This window comes from Magallana gigas, chromosome 7 (genome assembly GCF_963853765.1).
Source record: "Magallana gigas chromosome 7, xbMagGiga1.1, whole genome shotgun sequence".
NCBI lineage: Eukaryota > Metazoa > Mollusca > Bivalvia > Ostreida > Ostreidae > Magallana > Magallana gigas.
In genome coordinates, this window is record NC_088859.1 from 8983147 (window position 1) to 8999968 (window position 16822).

General features: G+C 33.3%; 1 protein-coding gene across 2 annotated transcripts; it reads right to left on the bottom strand.

Annotated features, from left to right (window-relative positions):
• Positions 1 to 2276: 2276 nt before the first annotated feature.
• On the bottom strand, positions 2277 to 16754 carry LOC105322968 (centromere protein C). 2 transcript variants are annotated; one of them, XM_034455968.2, is made up of 24 exons: positions 16596 to 16754; positions 16176 to 16237; positions 15277 to 15365; positions 14648 to 14874; positions 14090 to 14139; positions 13827 to 13915; positions 13527 to 13609; positions 13286 to 13302; positions 12878 to 12921; positions 12626 to 12733; positions 11585 to 11930; positions 11287 to 11352; positions 10397 to 10675; positions 10052 to 10219; positions 7808 to 9672; positions 7400 to 7558; positions 6941 to 7093; positions 6504 to 6641; positions 5289 to 5396; positions 4857 to 4958; positions 4585 to 4719; positions 3712 to 3887; positions 3032 to 3122; positions 2277 to 2476 (listed from the first exon to the last, which is right to left on the bottom strand). In XM_034455968.2, the coding sequence occupies exons 1-24, from the start codon at positions 16602 to 16604 to the stop codon at positions 2376 to 2378; spliced, it is 4665 nt and encodes a 1554-aa protein (XP_034311859.2). In that variant the 5' UTR covers positions 16605 to 16754; the 3' UTR covers positions 2277 to 2375. The 2 variants fall into 2 exon arrangements, with proteins under 2 accessions (XP_034311859.2, XP_034311861.2); XM_034455970.2 differs by having other exon boundaries at positions 10397 to 10663; positions 16596 to 16750.
• Positions 16755 to 16822: the final 68 nt, after the last annotated feature.

Genomic DNA, 16822 nt, shown 5'->3' on the forward strand with positions numbered 1-16822 from the left:
GATACATTATAAACAAAACTCATAAAATAATTCGTTTATTATCATACGGTAATACACCAAATTACCAAAAAAATACACACTATTCAATACATAATTGTGAAATCAGGCGTTCAATTGCGCTACGAATCTCTCGGAAATTCGTGAATTCCTTTTGTTTATACATGTTAAATGTATCGATTTTATATGTCAAATCAAAGAAGGGATATAATAACGTATCACAAAGAGGTAATATTCTATTTTTAACTTATTACGTCACGTCCCCCACTGCTGAAAGTGCAAAGATGTAAAATCAGCGGTAAACAATGATCGTTTAAGCTCATGTATAAAACATATTCAAGAAAGTTTTCAAGCAAACTTACTTTTCTTTATTCGAAAAAGACGACTGAATTAAAAAAATCTTGGATTGTCGCGTGCTATAAACCCGAACTCTCAGTTTAGCCGATAACTGGTCTTAGCCGATAACTGGTACAGTACCAGTAGTAACTGCTTGAGAAATGCATTGACATATTAAGGTAAATCAACTTGACATGAAATTATAATTACATTTCAATTATAGATTTCACAAAATTTATCGTATGGTATGAAATTCCAAGCTTGACAAATTCTGCACTTTCATCCAGTTGGATCGTTGATCTCATTCCGAATTAATATGCAATGTTTGAATGTAAAAACTTTTTAAAAAAATCAAAGTACTGAAAGCCGGGCTCTTTTGATGTGTCAATATGCATATTGTGTATTAAAGACTGAAAATCTCTCTCTTTCTCTCTCTCTCATGCTTTTAATGTCGGCAAAGTGTCAGAGAGCAACCAAATTTTGTAAGCGGTTATAGACAAAAATGTCTGTCTAGTAGAAAAAAATTCAACAGTTGCTGCCTTAAATTTTGCAAAAAGTATTATAAACTCAATTCCCATTTCTTCAATGCCCAGCAAAGTAGTGCATGGCAATTCATGCGCATTGTACGTGTCCAAAATGCATGCAGTCTTGTTTTTTAAACACGAAATTTATGAGAAACCTAAAAATATAGACAATTCTCTCGAAATTAAAAATAAAACAAAAAAAACCAAAACTTTTGACAAAACGTGGCTCTTTCTGTAACTATTTGGTATGGCGGAAGCTTTTACTTTGACGCTGTTCGGTTTTTTGTTTACATTTGAAGTACAGTATAACACGCTTATAACGAAGTCCCAGGGACAGACAATTTTACTTCGTTATAAGCATAATTCGTTATATCCGTCAAGTTTACAACGTGTAATAAAGTCACGGGGAATGAAAATCTCACTTCGCTATAAGCGTCAATTCATTGTAAGCGTGTTCGTTATAACCGTGTTTTACTGTAGCGCTATTTATAGTAACATTGGCGATTTGCCAGCCTACAGCCAGGACTCTGCTTTCAGCAGAGCCCGTCTAAACAATGATAACCTTACACATACCTTATTCACAAGTTTTTTTTTTTTTTTTTTTTTTTGTAAATAAAATACTTTTGTCTTATTGAAGATTTCTCAGTAATGTTTTTATTAACACTATTTGACTATCATTTCATTTTAGAAATATTACATGTATTCATACTTTGATTTTGTTTCAGTTATTTAATGAATACACAACAAATTCGAAGTAATGGACTGTTATTCATTGTTTTACAGTGCCTATATATTATTACACACAATTGGACCAAGTAGCTTAAAAGCACGTGTCCAACGTATAATTAGAAAATCATGCATTCTTTGAAAATGTTAAAAATCTTAAATACACATCATGTTAAACACAATTTCTTCTTTTTTTATAGTTCCATGTTTATTTATATACTTATGAAAAATGATTATACATATTATTTTACATAATCATATTACATTTGCCCAGGCAAATAACACCAACCTTAGTTAAATTTTGCGACATGTTTGATCATATATAGATAATTTGTATAATTTTTAAAAGAATTATAACAAATTTGGAATCTTTTAAAGATTTTTTTTGTTTTCAATGTTACAAAAATGATTTAATACCAATTTGAAGGTACAATATAGTTTTTCATAAGCAACTAATTACACTAATACGATCACAAAGCAAATATACATTGTTTCTGTTTTGTACAACCAAGCAACAATCAGAAAATGTTTACTGGTAAATCTGATAAAACAATTATATAAAGAGATACATAAATACCTTCATTTAATTAAATGAAAATGTAGCACATAGCCTGTAACCTTGTGGCAAACTACAGCATCATGGTCACCTAGATGTATGACACTCTTGGAACAGCCTGCTGATAGACAGTGTACAAATATGACACTCAAACAATGTCCTGTTGTTAAAATTGGCTCCTCACTGACCTAATTGGAATAATGCGCCCCTTTAATGGTTCTGTTCATGAATGGCATTCATTCACTGGAACTTGAAGATTCGTCCTCTCCGAACTTGTAACAGGAGAACGTTAGCCGTGCCTCCTCTCTCCTCAGATTCTCCATACTGTAGGTGTTACCTGAAATAATCACAGTAAGCTTATAATGACGTGTGATCAAATACATGCTTTTAATACTGGCTAACTTTTGATTTTAATGGTGAAAAGACAATATCGTTTCCCAAAGTTGATTGAAGCTAGACACAAATGTACATGCAAGAATACGTTATATGAATCATGATAAAATATTTTAAAACCAGTTACATTTAAATTCTCAGTATTAATTTCTAAATGTTAAAACATTCTTCATTTCCCAGGTAAAGTTCGATAATAACTTTGATTTTAACAAACTACAGGCACTTGACTGTGTATTGGGCAGATTCTTGACTCATTTAATAAAGAATTATTCTTAGTCTTGACTCTTGAAAGAAGTCTGTGCTTGTCAGTTTATTGCTATTCAACATATGAAAATTACAACAAGGTCAGCCACCTATTGTACAAAATTCATTGATTGTACCAGGTGGCTACATGTACATGTCTATAGATTGCATCACAATAATTTTAAATGAAATTCAAATGATTTCAACATTACGATGAGAATAACTACATACGAGATGAGCAATTACAGTCCTTTACCTTGTGGAATAAAAAACATGTCACCAGCCTCCATAATTCTCTTGGTTCTGTGAATGGTCACTGAAATCTTTCCTTTGAGCAGACAAAACACCTGTAAATAAGTGCAACCGTTTGAGTATGTTACCTTACAAAGAATACAGTGTGCAGGGCTATTTTTAATCTCATGTTATTTTTGCCCTATGTACATTTGCAAATGGCTTTGTCCAGTCTTGAATTCGCCCAGACATAGTAGTGTCAAAAGAGATAAAATTTGAGACATTGGAACTTGCCCTGTCTTAAATTCACCCACTGATAATGAAGACACAAGGGGTGAATATAATACAGGGGCGAATATTTCCCTGTGTACAATATGTATCATACCATGTAGATTAACTTGTGTTGCAAGTATACATTGTATAGCACATGAACATGCTACAGTATAGAAAGAACAATTATTAATAAAATAATTGAATTGATTGTAATGCAATTATTGAGCATCTTGCATTTCAGTGTAACATACATGTACATGTAAGGCAGATTAAAAGATTCGGTTAATTATAAAATAATAATCACTCAGGCAGTAAAAATTGACTGAATATTCTTTTTATAAACCACATTTTTTAAAGAAAACCACAAATTACCAAAAAACCCAATTTTTTAGAAATAATTTTGATAAAATAAAAAGGTCTACTTGTTATTACCATGGTTCCTTTATTGACAATTTGCTCCGGCTTTGTTTTCAGCGGCCTCAAGTACAGGCTACCCATCATAAACTGCTTCTGATTCAGTCGCAGAGACATGACGTATGGGTCCGATGAAATCGGGTCGTGTTTTGACGGCCCAACAAACACCTCTGAATCCTTGGAACTGAAGCACTCTGAGGAAAATAATAATCATAATGTTCAAGTTCTAGTACATTACAATTATGAAACCTGATTACCTCAATGGATGGCAATTGCTTGATTAACAATCATTCTCCTATATGAGCTCTATGTACATTAAAACTAAAAATAGTACAAGTATATTTCTGTAAAAGGTTTACATTTACAGTTTATACAAGTATGTGAAAAAATGAGAATACTTGTCTGAGTTTTCAATTACCTGGTATTCTAAGATAAAGTCCAGCAGATGTGAATAAAGTACATGTATATGTACAATCATTCAATGACAAAGTGGGCAAATACTGTGAACACCAGATAAAACTTGCATATACAAGTACTTAGTATATCAAGGGATATAACTTAAAATCTAAAATGCTAAGACTAATAAAATATTAAAATTATTTTAAGAATATAGTGAATATAAAACAAATCCTATGTTTGATAAATGTTATCATTTTATTAATACAAATCTTTTCTACAAAAGTATCATCTTATAAAATAGTCTTTCTAATGATAATAAAAAATTTATTGATTAGGGACCCAAATTTTTAATTCCATCTTGATTATGATTTTCTATAACCTTCCTAATATAAGTAATTATGTCCATAGCAAAGCCAGTCTGTGAGAAAATATAGCATTTCAGTTAGTCTATGAAAAACAATTCCTTCCTTTAAAACCCAATTTCTTTCCTACCCATAATGACTTCCTCATCTGTACCAGGGATCACGACCGGGATTTCTGAATCACTGCCGTCCTGAAGCTCAGGGTCCAGAGTGGTGTGTACTGACAGATTTCTCCTGGGGGAGGGGGTACTTTTTACCTGTTTACCTGCAGAAAAAAATTACCAAATACTTATATGTGGTCTACAAAGTAGGTACCTTTATTTAAAGCTATATATCACACTTAACTTAGATGAAATCTATCAAATTTGTGACAGATGTGTGATTTCAGAGTACAATATTGACCTTTTTGGCGTCTTCGCTTGAGGACGTTCTTCCTCCGTTTGGCTTCCTGGGCCATCATTAGCATCTCTACATGAGATGGCACAACTTTCTTAATGCCAAGACCTAAACAAGAAAATAAGAAAACAGAAAATTAAAATAACCCCATAGCTATTATCAGAAAACCAATTTACAGAAACAATATCAAAAACAATTTTATGGGAAGACAATACCGTAGTATCCAAATGTTCATTTAATGAAATATATTCCACACAACTTTAGAAGCTGCAGAACCATAATTAAGATAATAAACAATTGTTTTGCAGAAATATGTATCCAGAGGCTCAGTGAATAAAAGAAATATATTTTGCACAGCTTAAGAAATTGATGCATTTTTGACATGGATAATTGTACATTGAATCAAAGAAATGTATTCAGTACAACTTGTCATTTCACCTGACTTTCTTCGTTCATACACCAATCGCTCCCCTTTGTACCAGGCCACGGGTTGGCAGCGAACTCTTCGTGACCTTCTGAGGCCATCAGAGGCATCCTCAGGAAGGACTGGTAAAACACAATCAACATTAAAACATACATCACCTGGTTAAAGAATTTATTTTTCTAATTAATTCTAAATAAAATTTTTAAGTCTGTAATTTAACAATATCATTTTTATTTTTTTCTTCTTGCCTGCAATAACACTATATATTTACATTCTAAATATTTTTTGCATGTAAAGTGCCTGGAAAGGTACTGCAGTTATAAGACTGTAACACACACAAGGTACTCAAAGGTTAAAATGACGAGTTTTATTATGACGTCACAAACGTTGAACGCTGTAAAATGTAACGTCACAAGCGAGAATCAAAGTTCACGCTTGCGGCTGTTACAGTGGCTCTTCCATTAATTAGAACTTACCCTTAGGATAAAACAGAAATTTTGACCTATAAATCACATTTGCAGACAAGGCAAGAATTAAAAAAATGTAAATATAAGCATTAAATCATTATTTTTTGAAAGATATAGTCTCATTACTGCAGTGGTGTGTGCATACAAATTTTCATAACGCGCTAGGGCACGTTACTTAATTTTTATGCACAAACCACTGCAGTTATGAGACTATATCTTTCAAAAAATAATGATTCAATGCTTAAATATCGATTTTGTACTATACAGTCCAATAGTTTCAAATGTTTGATTGGGGCCCAAGCGGGGTTTGCTTATTCATATTCAAATATGCAATTGTACAGTTGCTGAAAATAATATAAATATAAGTAATATTAAAGGAATCATTCTTTGGATATTATGAGGGCTTTATTTGATTTAAAAACCAAAATTATCACCTCAATATTCTCAAAGAATGATTTTTTTATTCCTAGTGTTTTTTTTGCATAGATTTCAATTAAAATATTGGTTTTATTCAATACAATTATTAAACAAAAAAGACTTTGTATCTCTCTCAATGACATACACATATACATGTATAAAGAAAAAAACTCCTCCCTGAAACAAACTTTAGTTTTTTTTTTTTATTAAACTACGAATAAATTGCCACTTGTTGGCAATATGAACTGTTCTGGGAGTATTATCAAAGTTGCTGGAGATCACACGTCAAGTACATAGTACATGTACTTTACGTTTTGTATAAAATAAATTCTTAAGTGACCTTACATATTTTAGGCTGTGGTGGCATTAACATCTGTGGAACAGGAGATTCACTGGTGGTTGTCTGGAAGATGTGGACAGGTGTTGTATTGAGAGACATCGATGACAGGGAACCAACACTGGTGGACAGTCTCTCATGCTCTCCTTCAAAAACATTCCAAAATAATTTCGACAATGGGTAATTTCAGAGAGATGAAAAACTGCCATATTTCCTGTTATTTTTTGCGATGGTCATAGGTGTATTTTCCATTTTTAGCGATCAATTTCACATTGTAAAATAATAACAATTATATCCACTAGTTTTTGTTATTAGAAACTTTTAAAATTGCTAAATTTGACTGACACAAATAAACGAGGTAACCCTGATACATATTAACCCCATTTCCTTAAATTTTGTGAAAAACCCCTGGATATAAAATATTTCATGTAAGTTATCCACTAACCAGTTTGAAAAGACTGCTCCTGCACTAAATGGTTGATGGTCACCCTCCGCTTCTTGCCTCGCTTGACTGACCCTGGCTGTCTCAGTATCGGGGTCAGACCTGGACCAGGGGATTCCATAAAACTCATCTGCTTCTTTCGAGCAACTGGAGTTTCTATCACAAATAGAAAATGACAAAATGATCTCACTGAACAATCAGTACATTTTTGTCTGTTTTTACACTAAATTTCATTGTAAATAATACATTCATATAGAATATCAACACTTTTGAAAATGCATTGTTAGTTAGTAATGTATGCTCTGACAAATATTAAAGCCCAGTGTTGAAGTGATGAAGCATTTTTTTTTTTTTATTAAAGACACAAATGATTGTAAAAGTATCCATTAAATTAAATTTAATTCAGCTAATGCACATACAAACAACAAAACTTAGACCTCCAAATCTATCGAGGATTCTTACTGTCAAATGTGGTAAAATTCATGGTTGAGTTTTTGACTAGGGTGCGGTTCCTTTGTCTAAATGAGACCCCGCTCTTCAGTAGGTCTTCATCAACCTGGTACACAGAGACTGGGGTCATTGCCAGGCTCTGTTTTCTGCTTAATGCATTTTCCTGCTGAACTAAAAATCAAAAGAATTACACTGTTCAGTTTTCAAAAATTACAGCTTACATTTCAACAATACATTCAGCATGTATCACATTTGACACACTTCAGAAGATAAGATGTTCATCTTAAATGAGTAGATGCTATGAGATAAGCAGTTTGCAGTGGTGTACTTTGCTTACTGTTTTTTGATAGCTTTAAATGTCCATCTCTTGCATATAAAATACATGTACATGTATAATAAATGACTGCTCCTAGATTTTACCTTCATCATGAACACTAGGCTGGTCATTCATTGCTTCATTGTCATCCATATTTGTTCCGTCCTCAGCTTCCCTCAATACATCACCATTTGTCAGGTCTACTGAATCTTCATTAGCCACTTCTGCTGCAACTTCCTCAGGCATTTCCACTTCATCTAAACTCTTATTCAAGTTTTTTTTGCCTGATTTTCCTTTCCTTTTCTTAGAGGTTGTTAAACTTTTTGCCTTGTTTTGCCCTGTTTTATTCTTTATGGAACGATTTCCAGTTTCATTGTGTTCATTTTGATCATCATTATGTTCAGCTTCATTCTGAACATCTTCAACATCTCCCTCCTCCATGGAATTGTCAACTGAATTCTCCATTTTCTTTTTTGATTTTTCAAGTTTCTGTCTTCCCTTTGTTCTTGTTTTCCTTTCATCAGGTTTGTCTTCTAGTTGTTGACTCTGCTTCTGTCCTTTTCTTTTACTTCTTGTGGATTTTACTTTCTCCTTTTCCACATAAAGGTCATTGGGGTCAATATCTTCCACACTATTAATTTCAGAATCCTCTGGAAGATCCTCCTTCCCTGGAAGACTCTCCATTGTGCCAATAAAAGCTGAATGAAGACTCCTGGATTTCTTCATTGATTTCCTTCTACTAACATCAGCATCGGACTGACTAGGCACATCTTTTCTTACTGACCCTCTCCCATTAGAAAAACTTTTACTTTGGAACTTGTTGGATTTCTGAGCACTGTTCAGTTTTCTTTTCATCGAATCATTCCTGGTCTTGGCTTTTCTTGTTTTATAGCCCAAACTTTTGGATCTTGAACTCTTGTTGCTATTGTCCTCCTCTTGCTTGTCATGGTCATCTAACAAAAAACTGTGAATGTATCTACTCGCATGAATCGAAGCATTTGTTTTAGGAACAGTAACTTCTACACTATTATTAACGTCTGATACATGTGATTTGTCTGTGGATGACTTTCTGGACTTTTTAGTTGGTAACTTCTGACTCCTATTCCTAGGCGTCTTGTTGGTAGTTAAATCAGAATCAGACACACTGCTTTTGCTTGTTTTAGAACCTCTCCTTTTTTTGGTAGTAGACACACTTCCTTGATTATCCACATCCTTCTCTGTTACACTGTTTCCACCTTCTTCGTTGCCATGATGCACAGAGTCCTCTGCCATTGTCACAGCAGTGACACTTGGAATTTCCACAGAATTTCTTGACACTCCCAATGGAATACTGTCTTTGGTAGAGCTAGATTTCCTTTTTCTCACTGATTTTGAACCATTTGTGACTTCTTCCTCTATAACTAACTCTGATGCCTCTATATCACTAAATACTTCATTGTCTTGTGTATCCACATCATCTACTGATTTATCAGAAACTTTACTATCCCTACCACTTTTTCCTTTAAGTATTTTTGGACCATCATCATCATTTGATTTTGATCTTCCTCTAGAAGCACTGCTGTCCTTTCCTCTTTTCTTTCCTTTCAATTTCTTTGGTGGAGAATGAGGTGGAGGTTCATCGCTTGCCTCTACATTGTCTTTCTTATTGACATCAAGTTCATTTTTTCTTTTCCCTCCCACTTTGGGCTTTCCCTTTTTCCACTTCTCTATCTCAATGTTTGGATCCACTGAATCGTCCGCACTGAAATCTGAAGCTGTGTCCTTTGCACTCATTGATTTGACCAGGAGACTTGACTTTCTTTTATGCTGAGTCTTGTTTGTTGCCTTGATCTCTTGTGTTTTACTGTGCGTGGTCTGGGATTTCTCTGCCCTTCTGTCTTTGAAGAACAAAAACTCCTGACTGGCGTTAGATGCCGTCTCGTCATCTTGTTGATCCAACTCTTCTTTCTCCATATTGTTCCTATCATGACTAAATATCATTCCGGAAACAAAAATATAAGATATGAACTGATATGAATTTCATTATCAAAGTACACTGTATATAACTGCACTAATCTTGAATTGTTAATACAATATAGGAGCAGGACTTTTGACATTAAAAAATTGGTTGATTTTAGTTTGGCTGTTTCAATAGTAAACATATCAAGTGCATGCACCAATAAATATAAACATAAAATAAAATTGATGGGTATGTACATGTTATTTCATAGAAATGCTGTAAATGAAAAAATGTCCAATGATTTCCAAATTATCAATTCTGCAATTTTGATGGAAAAAATTAAATAATCACTTGTTAGCCAATTCTTTGAGTGTGTGGCTATAACTTTACACAACTTGGGAATGCGTACCTCTCTATGACAGCTTTTGTTAGCTCTCTATGGTCTGATGAATTCAGTTCCATGGAACTACTATCCATACTCCTTCCTCGAATTTTCCGGGACGATTGTTTTTCACTGGAATCCAGCTTAGATGTTTCCAGTGGCAACAAAGAGGAAAGAGATTTTCCACGTGCACCCCTTTTAACGAAAAATGTGAAGTAGAAATAAAAGAATAATATAAAATTCCTAGACTCTCTTCCTATCCATTAATTTTTTTTAATATAATTAATCAATTGAATAAACTACTATCAGAATTTAATCATATTTTATTACATAAGTGACATGAATTATTGTAACAAATCACTTTGTTAATACCTTGTTCTTTTAACTAAGGATGAATTCTTGTTCTGTATAGATTTTGAACTTCTACGACCTTGGCCTTTGACCTTGACCTGTTCATCATCTGATTTAGCTTGAGATGATCTTAATGTGGCAGATGTTCTTGTTTCCTGAGAACTCTTCCTGCCCCTTGATTTCCGATCTGTTTCCTCTTCATCTTCATTAACAATGATAATATCCACACTATCCGCATCACTGTCTGGATTTGCTCCTGGTACTGTCACTGGTATACTGGCTTCACTTCTATAAAAAACCCTTCATGACCTATACTTCAAATTTCATAAAATACATGCACAAGACATTGTTTCCTGTCTTCTACAATTTAGAAGTTGGTTGAAATAGAAAATTTTCTTTCCTATAGTTTAAGAGAATGATAAATAAATATAAAATAAAATATCCAAGTATTGAACATTTGATCAGTAAATATGCAGGTATTTCACATTTTTACTTTTTAACAATCTCCAATCCTCAGCAATGTTTGATAACTCTAATTTATATGGAGTTTTTTAATTCGTACCAAAAATCTGCCTTTTAAATAGACAAATTTGATTAGTCTTGTAGTGTTAATATTACAAACAGCTATTCAATGAAATGCTTGGCTAAGTGGTTCCATAGAGACCTACTACATAAAGGTAAAGGGGTTCAAGCCACCGATGCACTGGTACAACCTTTTTTTTTTAAATTTGATCTCAACTTGTATATGCATTCCATTATATCCATCAGTGTAATGCATATTTGTAAAATGCATGGATATCTTCACTAAATTTCTTTTTATTTCATTTCATTTATAAAGTTCGAAGGACAAAGAATATTTTTATGGTGAAAAAAAATACTTTGAGGCTGAAGATCTGAGGACCTTAACTCACTTGTCTTCTGCTGTTGCTTTAGATGATCTCCTGCTGGCATTGAAGTCAGTGACTGAAAATGATATCCTGCAACGAAATGCCAAAATACACATTTAACATCTAAATATAAACATAAGCAAGATATTATTAAGGAATATCATTCAAATAGAACCCCTCTCAGGTATTTATTGTTATAAAGACAAACTGCACTTACATGTAGCATGATTGACTTTGGCTTACACAATGACGACTCAGTTAAAAAGGCACTTTTCCTCTGTTCATGAAACATTAATACATAGGTACTCAGTCTTATACAAACCTTTTGCGAGTCCTGAAGCTTGGCACAACACTATTCGTGAAATCCTCCGACTTTGTTATCGACCCTGTCTTGTTGCCGCCAATGTCCATGTGGGAGGCTTTTGTGATCTCTGGGTCAGTGGCGTGTTCCTCTATTCTACCCTGGGTGGGTGTTTGACCACCAGATCCATCCTGCGAGGGACTCCCCTGGGAATGAGTGCCTGTCCCTGCGGTAAACTCACCAGTTTCTTCGTAGGACTGAGTGGGAGTTTTTTCATTGGTCTGGTCATTGTCTGGAGAATTGGCACTGGCAGTGTATGATGATTTATCTGCTTTTGGGGTCTTTTCATCTTCAGATCCAATAGATTCTAAAAAAAATAAATTGTCATGTATTGATTTAATGGACAAAAACATCTTTGAAATGGGTTTGACAAACAACTTTAGACTAATACGTATGGTTAACTGATTGATCTCAACATCAATGACCAACAAATAACACATTTCTTACTTTCTGGGACTTCACTTTTATTGGTTGCCTGAATATTCTTGACTTTCCAGAGGATAAAAGTGGTCATTCAATGTGGGATAAGGCATGATTTTTAACATGGAAAATTAATTGTGGACACTAGCAACTTGAAACAAGATTTCATCCAATGAGTCATTAAGCACAGGTGCAGAGCACTGGATAACAGTTACAGTACACAGGATTATTTTTGACCCATGTTTTTTTTTTTGTTCTAGCAAACTGTTTCGCCCCTTCTTGAATACACAGTATACACAGATACTCTTTCTAATTAACACAGTATTGAAAACTAAAAATTGCTTTGAATTTGCCCACTTTTAAATTTACCATTTGACAAGGAGAGTGAACAGTGAAAATGAAAATAAATAGGGACTAATATTACCTTGTGGACAGTATCTCCTTTCTTGAAATTAGCAAAACTTCTAGTATATTTCACCAGGAAAATACATAACAAAGTGTTTTTTAATAACTCCTCTATTAAATGTGTGAAATAGAGAGAAGACAAAATGATTGCTGTAATCTATTAAGAATGTTACATACCTTTATTACTGGCCATGGACTGGGTCCGTGTATAAGTGGGTGTGTCTCCCTCCTTCTGGGTGCTATCATCCTCCATACTGTCTACAGACCTGGTCCTGATTCCGGACGCTAATGCCAGCAAAAAGGAAATATCTTTAATTATTTCAGAGCAATTTTTAAAAGTCCTTAGAGTGCTTTTTGAAAAAAAGCTGGTATTTTTTTCTCTTTGTAATGTAAGTTATGGTATTTCATTATAAATATCTTAAAACAGACCTGAATGGGAGGCTTCAGCACTTGTAGACATGCTATCATCATAACTAAAAGATAATCATTAAAATTTTAAACAAAACAGACATTGGAGATTGTTGTTCATCCCAGGAGAAATTAAACTCAGATCCCCAGTTCTTTAAAATAAAATTATTGGAATATATTATACATTGTAATTGCATATCAAACAAAACAAAAAAATCACGAAATAATTGTAAGTACAGTCAAACCTCATTATCTCGAACTAGATGAGGTTGGTTAAAAACTTTGATATATCCGAGTATTCGAGATATCAAGGGTAAAATACTTAAAGTTTAAGTGTTTGGGACTTAAAAAATCACTTTGACATATCCATTGTATTCGAGATATCAGTGTCCGCGATACCGAAGTTCAACTGTATCTAAAATCACTTACTGTGTATGATCTTCTGTCTACAAAAACAAACAAACAAGGATTACCGTAAAATCATCAAACATCATAAAAAAATTGTGTTTTTTTTGCCAATTGATTCATGGAAGGCTTTTTTTTTTGTCTAAAATCTACTTAATATTTAATTAAAAATCTACCATAACTAGTAAAGATGTTTGAGTCTGAAATTTAGTTCATGTCTAATTAATTAAAAATCTACTGAAGATGTTCATCAAAATGGATTTACCAGTTTGGAAGGTTCTCTTGTGAAGTTGGTCCCCGTTCTTGACAGATAACTGTTCATTCCTGAACTGCTCAAGCTGTCTGGCTCTGTTGGTTATAGAATCTATTTTACAAATGTCATCTGAATAATCATTGCATGTCCATGTACATGGGTATGCAGCTAACTTTTAATACACAGTGCATTTTTATAAACATCCCTTAAAATCTTTATCAACTTTGCTTGTAGAAACAAGATGAGTCACTACAACATAAATTAAATGTTTAGGTGTACAATTGTACCTGAATAGTTTGTGTCTTATTTTACCTGACTCTGATAAGTAATCTCGGAAATCTTCAAATCCATCTGCATTTTTCTTTACAGTTTTACCAGCTAATATTTCGATGCCAGTTCTCCTATAAAATTAGAATAAGAACTTCAAAATCATGTAAAAATTAAATCTTATTATCAAATGACAATGCTTATCCAAATTAACAAGACTTACATTGTACTTTGAAGCTTGAATGATAATAAAATTAGCAGAAAATTTTAAAAAATATAGATTATAAGAAACTGGAAAGTCCACTAACCATCCATATTTTCTGCTAAATGGATTTACAACCTGTCTTCTATTATTTTTCTGGAATGGCAATTCATATTTGATTACTAAAACACTGACTTTTATGTAATTTTTATGTACTTTTATACAATTCCAATATTCAAGTAAACAATAAACGGTAATGACTCCTAAATGACATTGATCAAATTTTTAACAAAGTACATATACAAATATTTACTTTTTCAAATGCATGACTTCTTTGAATCAAAGTAAACAATGTGCCTTAGTGCTTAAAATGTTGCCACATACATGTTAACATAAAAAAACTACATGTTAATCTTCTAGTTCCAAGCTGTTTATGGATATCAATACTCTCTTATGCCAACTATTAAGACAAACAACCCTGTATTCATATGTTGAGTTTATGAAAATTTGCCACATTCATCTTCTACATGCAAATAAAACTTTAGTAAAAAAAAACCAAAAAAACTATGAAAATGACACTGTTCAATTTTTCAAACCTTTTGTACATTTCTAAGCTATTGATTATCTAAATGTAATATCAATACTCAGAAAGTGAATGCCTGACCTGGCTGTTATTGATTGAAGATATCCCGAGCGTGTCCCCATTGTACACCTCCGACAGTGCCCCTCCCTGCGAGGCCTGGCTACACATGGAGGAGTACGCTGTTGAATGAGCAGAGGGCTGGGGCAGATATTTCCCCGCCAGCTTTGAATGGGGATAGGGATTCTGTCTGTTCTCCTTTAGCACCGAGGCATCCTCCACAGCGGAAAACTCTGAGGTGGTCTCTGCCTCTGTGATACACAAATCATCCTGTCAGTCAATCTACAGGTATATTGCTTATATCCATTTTAATACTGTAAACATTTTATATTTAGTGTGTACTACGTTATTGGTAGAAAATGGTTTTTCAATAAATTAGTGTGGATTTGAATTGGCGTACAACCATAACTTGTTTGCCCAGAGGAAGGGCCATGTCCCTTTAATAAAAGCAAAGCCCCTCTGACTTAAGGTTGCTTTGTACCTAATGTCATGATCAAAATGTTTTTATAGATGAAGATGAAAATGTTTAAGAGTCTTCAGTTAATTATGACCAAGAAGACTGTTGTAACAACAGAAAATTGGATTAAAAAAAATTGAATCCTAGAAAAGACAAATACAGATTTACAGTAATGTATCTTGGATCTATATTTTACCTGACTCAGATAAGTAATCTCTGAAATCTTCAAATCCATCAGCATCCTTCCTGATTGTTTTACCAGCTAATATCTCAATACCACTTCTCCTGTGAAAAAAGATAAATAAGAACTGGAGACTACAGTTTCATTTGAAATAGCTGTCTCTATCTGATATCCTTTTACTGTGGAAAACAATTACAACAGAACCTGGTGGACTTTGGGATATTTTTTAAAATTAATTTCCTTGAATATTAAACTTCCTTAAATTGTGTTAAATCTAACAACATAGAATGACTAATAAAATTAACCACCTTTGTCTTTGAATTGCATATTAAGATATTACTAAACAAGACGAAAGGTTTTTTTCCAGATTTATACTGATACATGTTATAGCATACACATGTACACAGTTTAAAATGAATGTAAACATATAGAGCATATTTTATGTCCAATATGCCTTGTAGTATAAATATGCTTAAAAATTACAAATGACTATGTATGATAAAATGCTTGGGGTAGAGGCATTTTTAAACCAAGGACATATTGTCATATTCAGGTAATAGCACCCAGTCTGATCTCTCATTATTTCTACCATCCTGTTACATTTCATGATATGCCAACCCCTGGAACTGACAGGTTGACTCCTGCCAGGGAAAGAATTAACTTTGGGGATGTTGATTTTTGATGGCAAAAATCATTTGAGGGGAGTTCATTTTGTTAATGGTCAGACCCATTTGATTACCAGTGCCATATAGTTCGATTGGCTTACCACCTGACTAGAGATTCTGGGGGCATGTGTTCAAATCCTGGTCTTGTCAGTCATTATCTTTCCCAACCCAATACACATTCATACCACATATACAGGTACTGTTTAACGTAAATAATATTATATACATCATGCAACATTAGAGACATACCATCCGTATTTTCTGCTAAAGGGATTAACAACCTGTCTTCTATCCGAAGCTCTGGTGCTTTTCTGAAATATAAATTGAATTATCAAAATATTGCTCTATTATTATACATATGAAATATCCAGACTAACACAGTAGTGAATGTGATTTTCATGTTGTGTAGATTCCATAAGGCATTGTAAATGTAATATCACGGATATTCCTTTAAACTCAATGTTCATCTAAGTCAAATTTAACATGTTTAAGTACACTTCCCTACATGCACTGCAGGTAAATCAGTGAAAATGAGTTCAGATTAATATAAAATAATAAATTCATATTGGTACACTGCTGATTGAGGCAATACCAACGCAGTGAATACAATGAGTGACTAAAATTACAAAAAATTATATTTTACTATCGTTACAGTAAACTTTCTCCTACCTGTGACATCTCAGTGCTATAAAATAAGTTATACTTGTGGAAGTTGGACTACGCTTTTTGTTTTTTCCGCCATTTGTTCGGTTTAACGAATGTAAAGTTTAAAATGAAAAAATGGAGTTACAGTTTCCGGAAAGACCATCACTTACAAATTAGTAAAATTTCTAATACAACGAATATAATTTAACAAATCTTCTTGATAAGTTCCAAAATTATCGATCGTTTATAAA

Excerpts from the sequence above, each read along its gene's own strand:
- LOC105322968 (XM_034455968.2), bottom strand. Across the intron at positions 11,931-12,625 it reads GTCCATGGCCAGTAATAAAG|AATCTATTGGATCTGAAGAT; the intron begins GTATGTAACATT and ends TATTTTTTTTAG. Across the intron at positions 9,673-10,051 it reads ACAAAAGCTGTCATAGAGAG|TCATGATAGGAACAATATGG; the intron begins GTACGCATTCCC and ends AATGATATTTAG.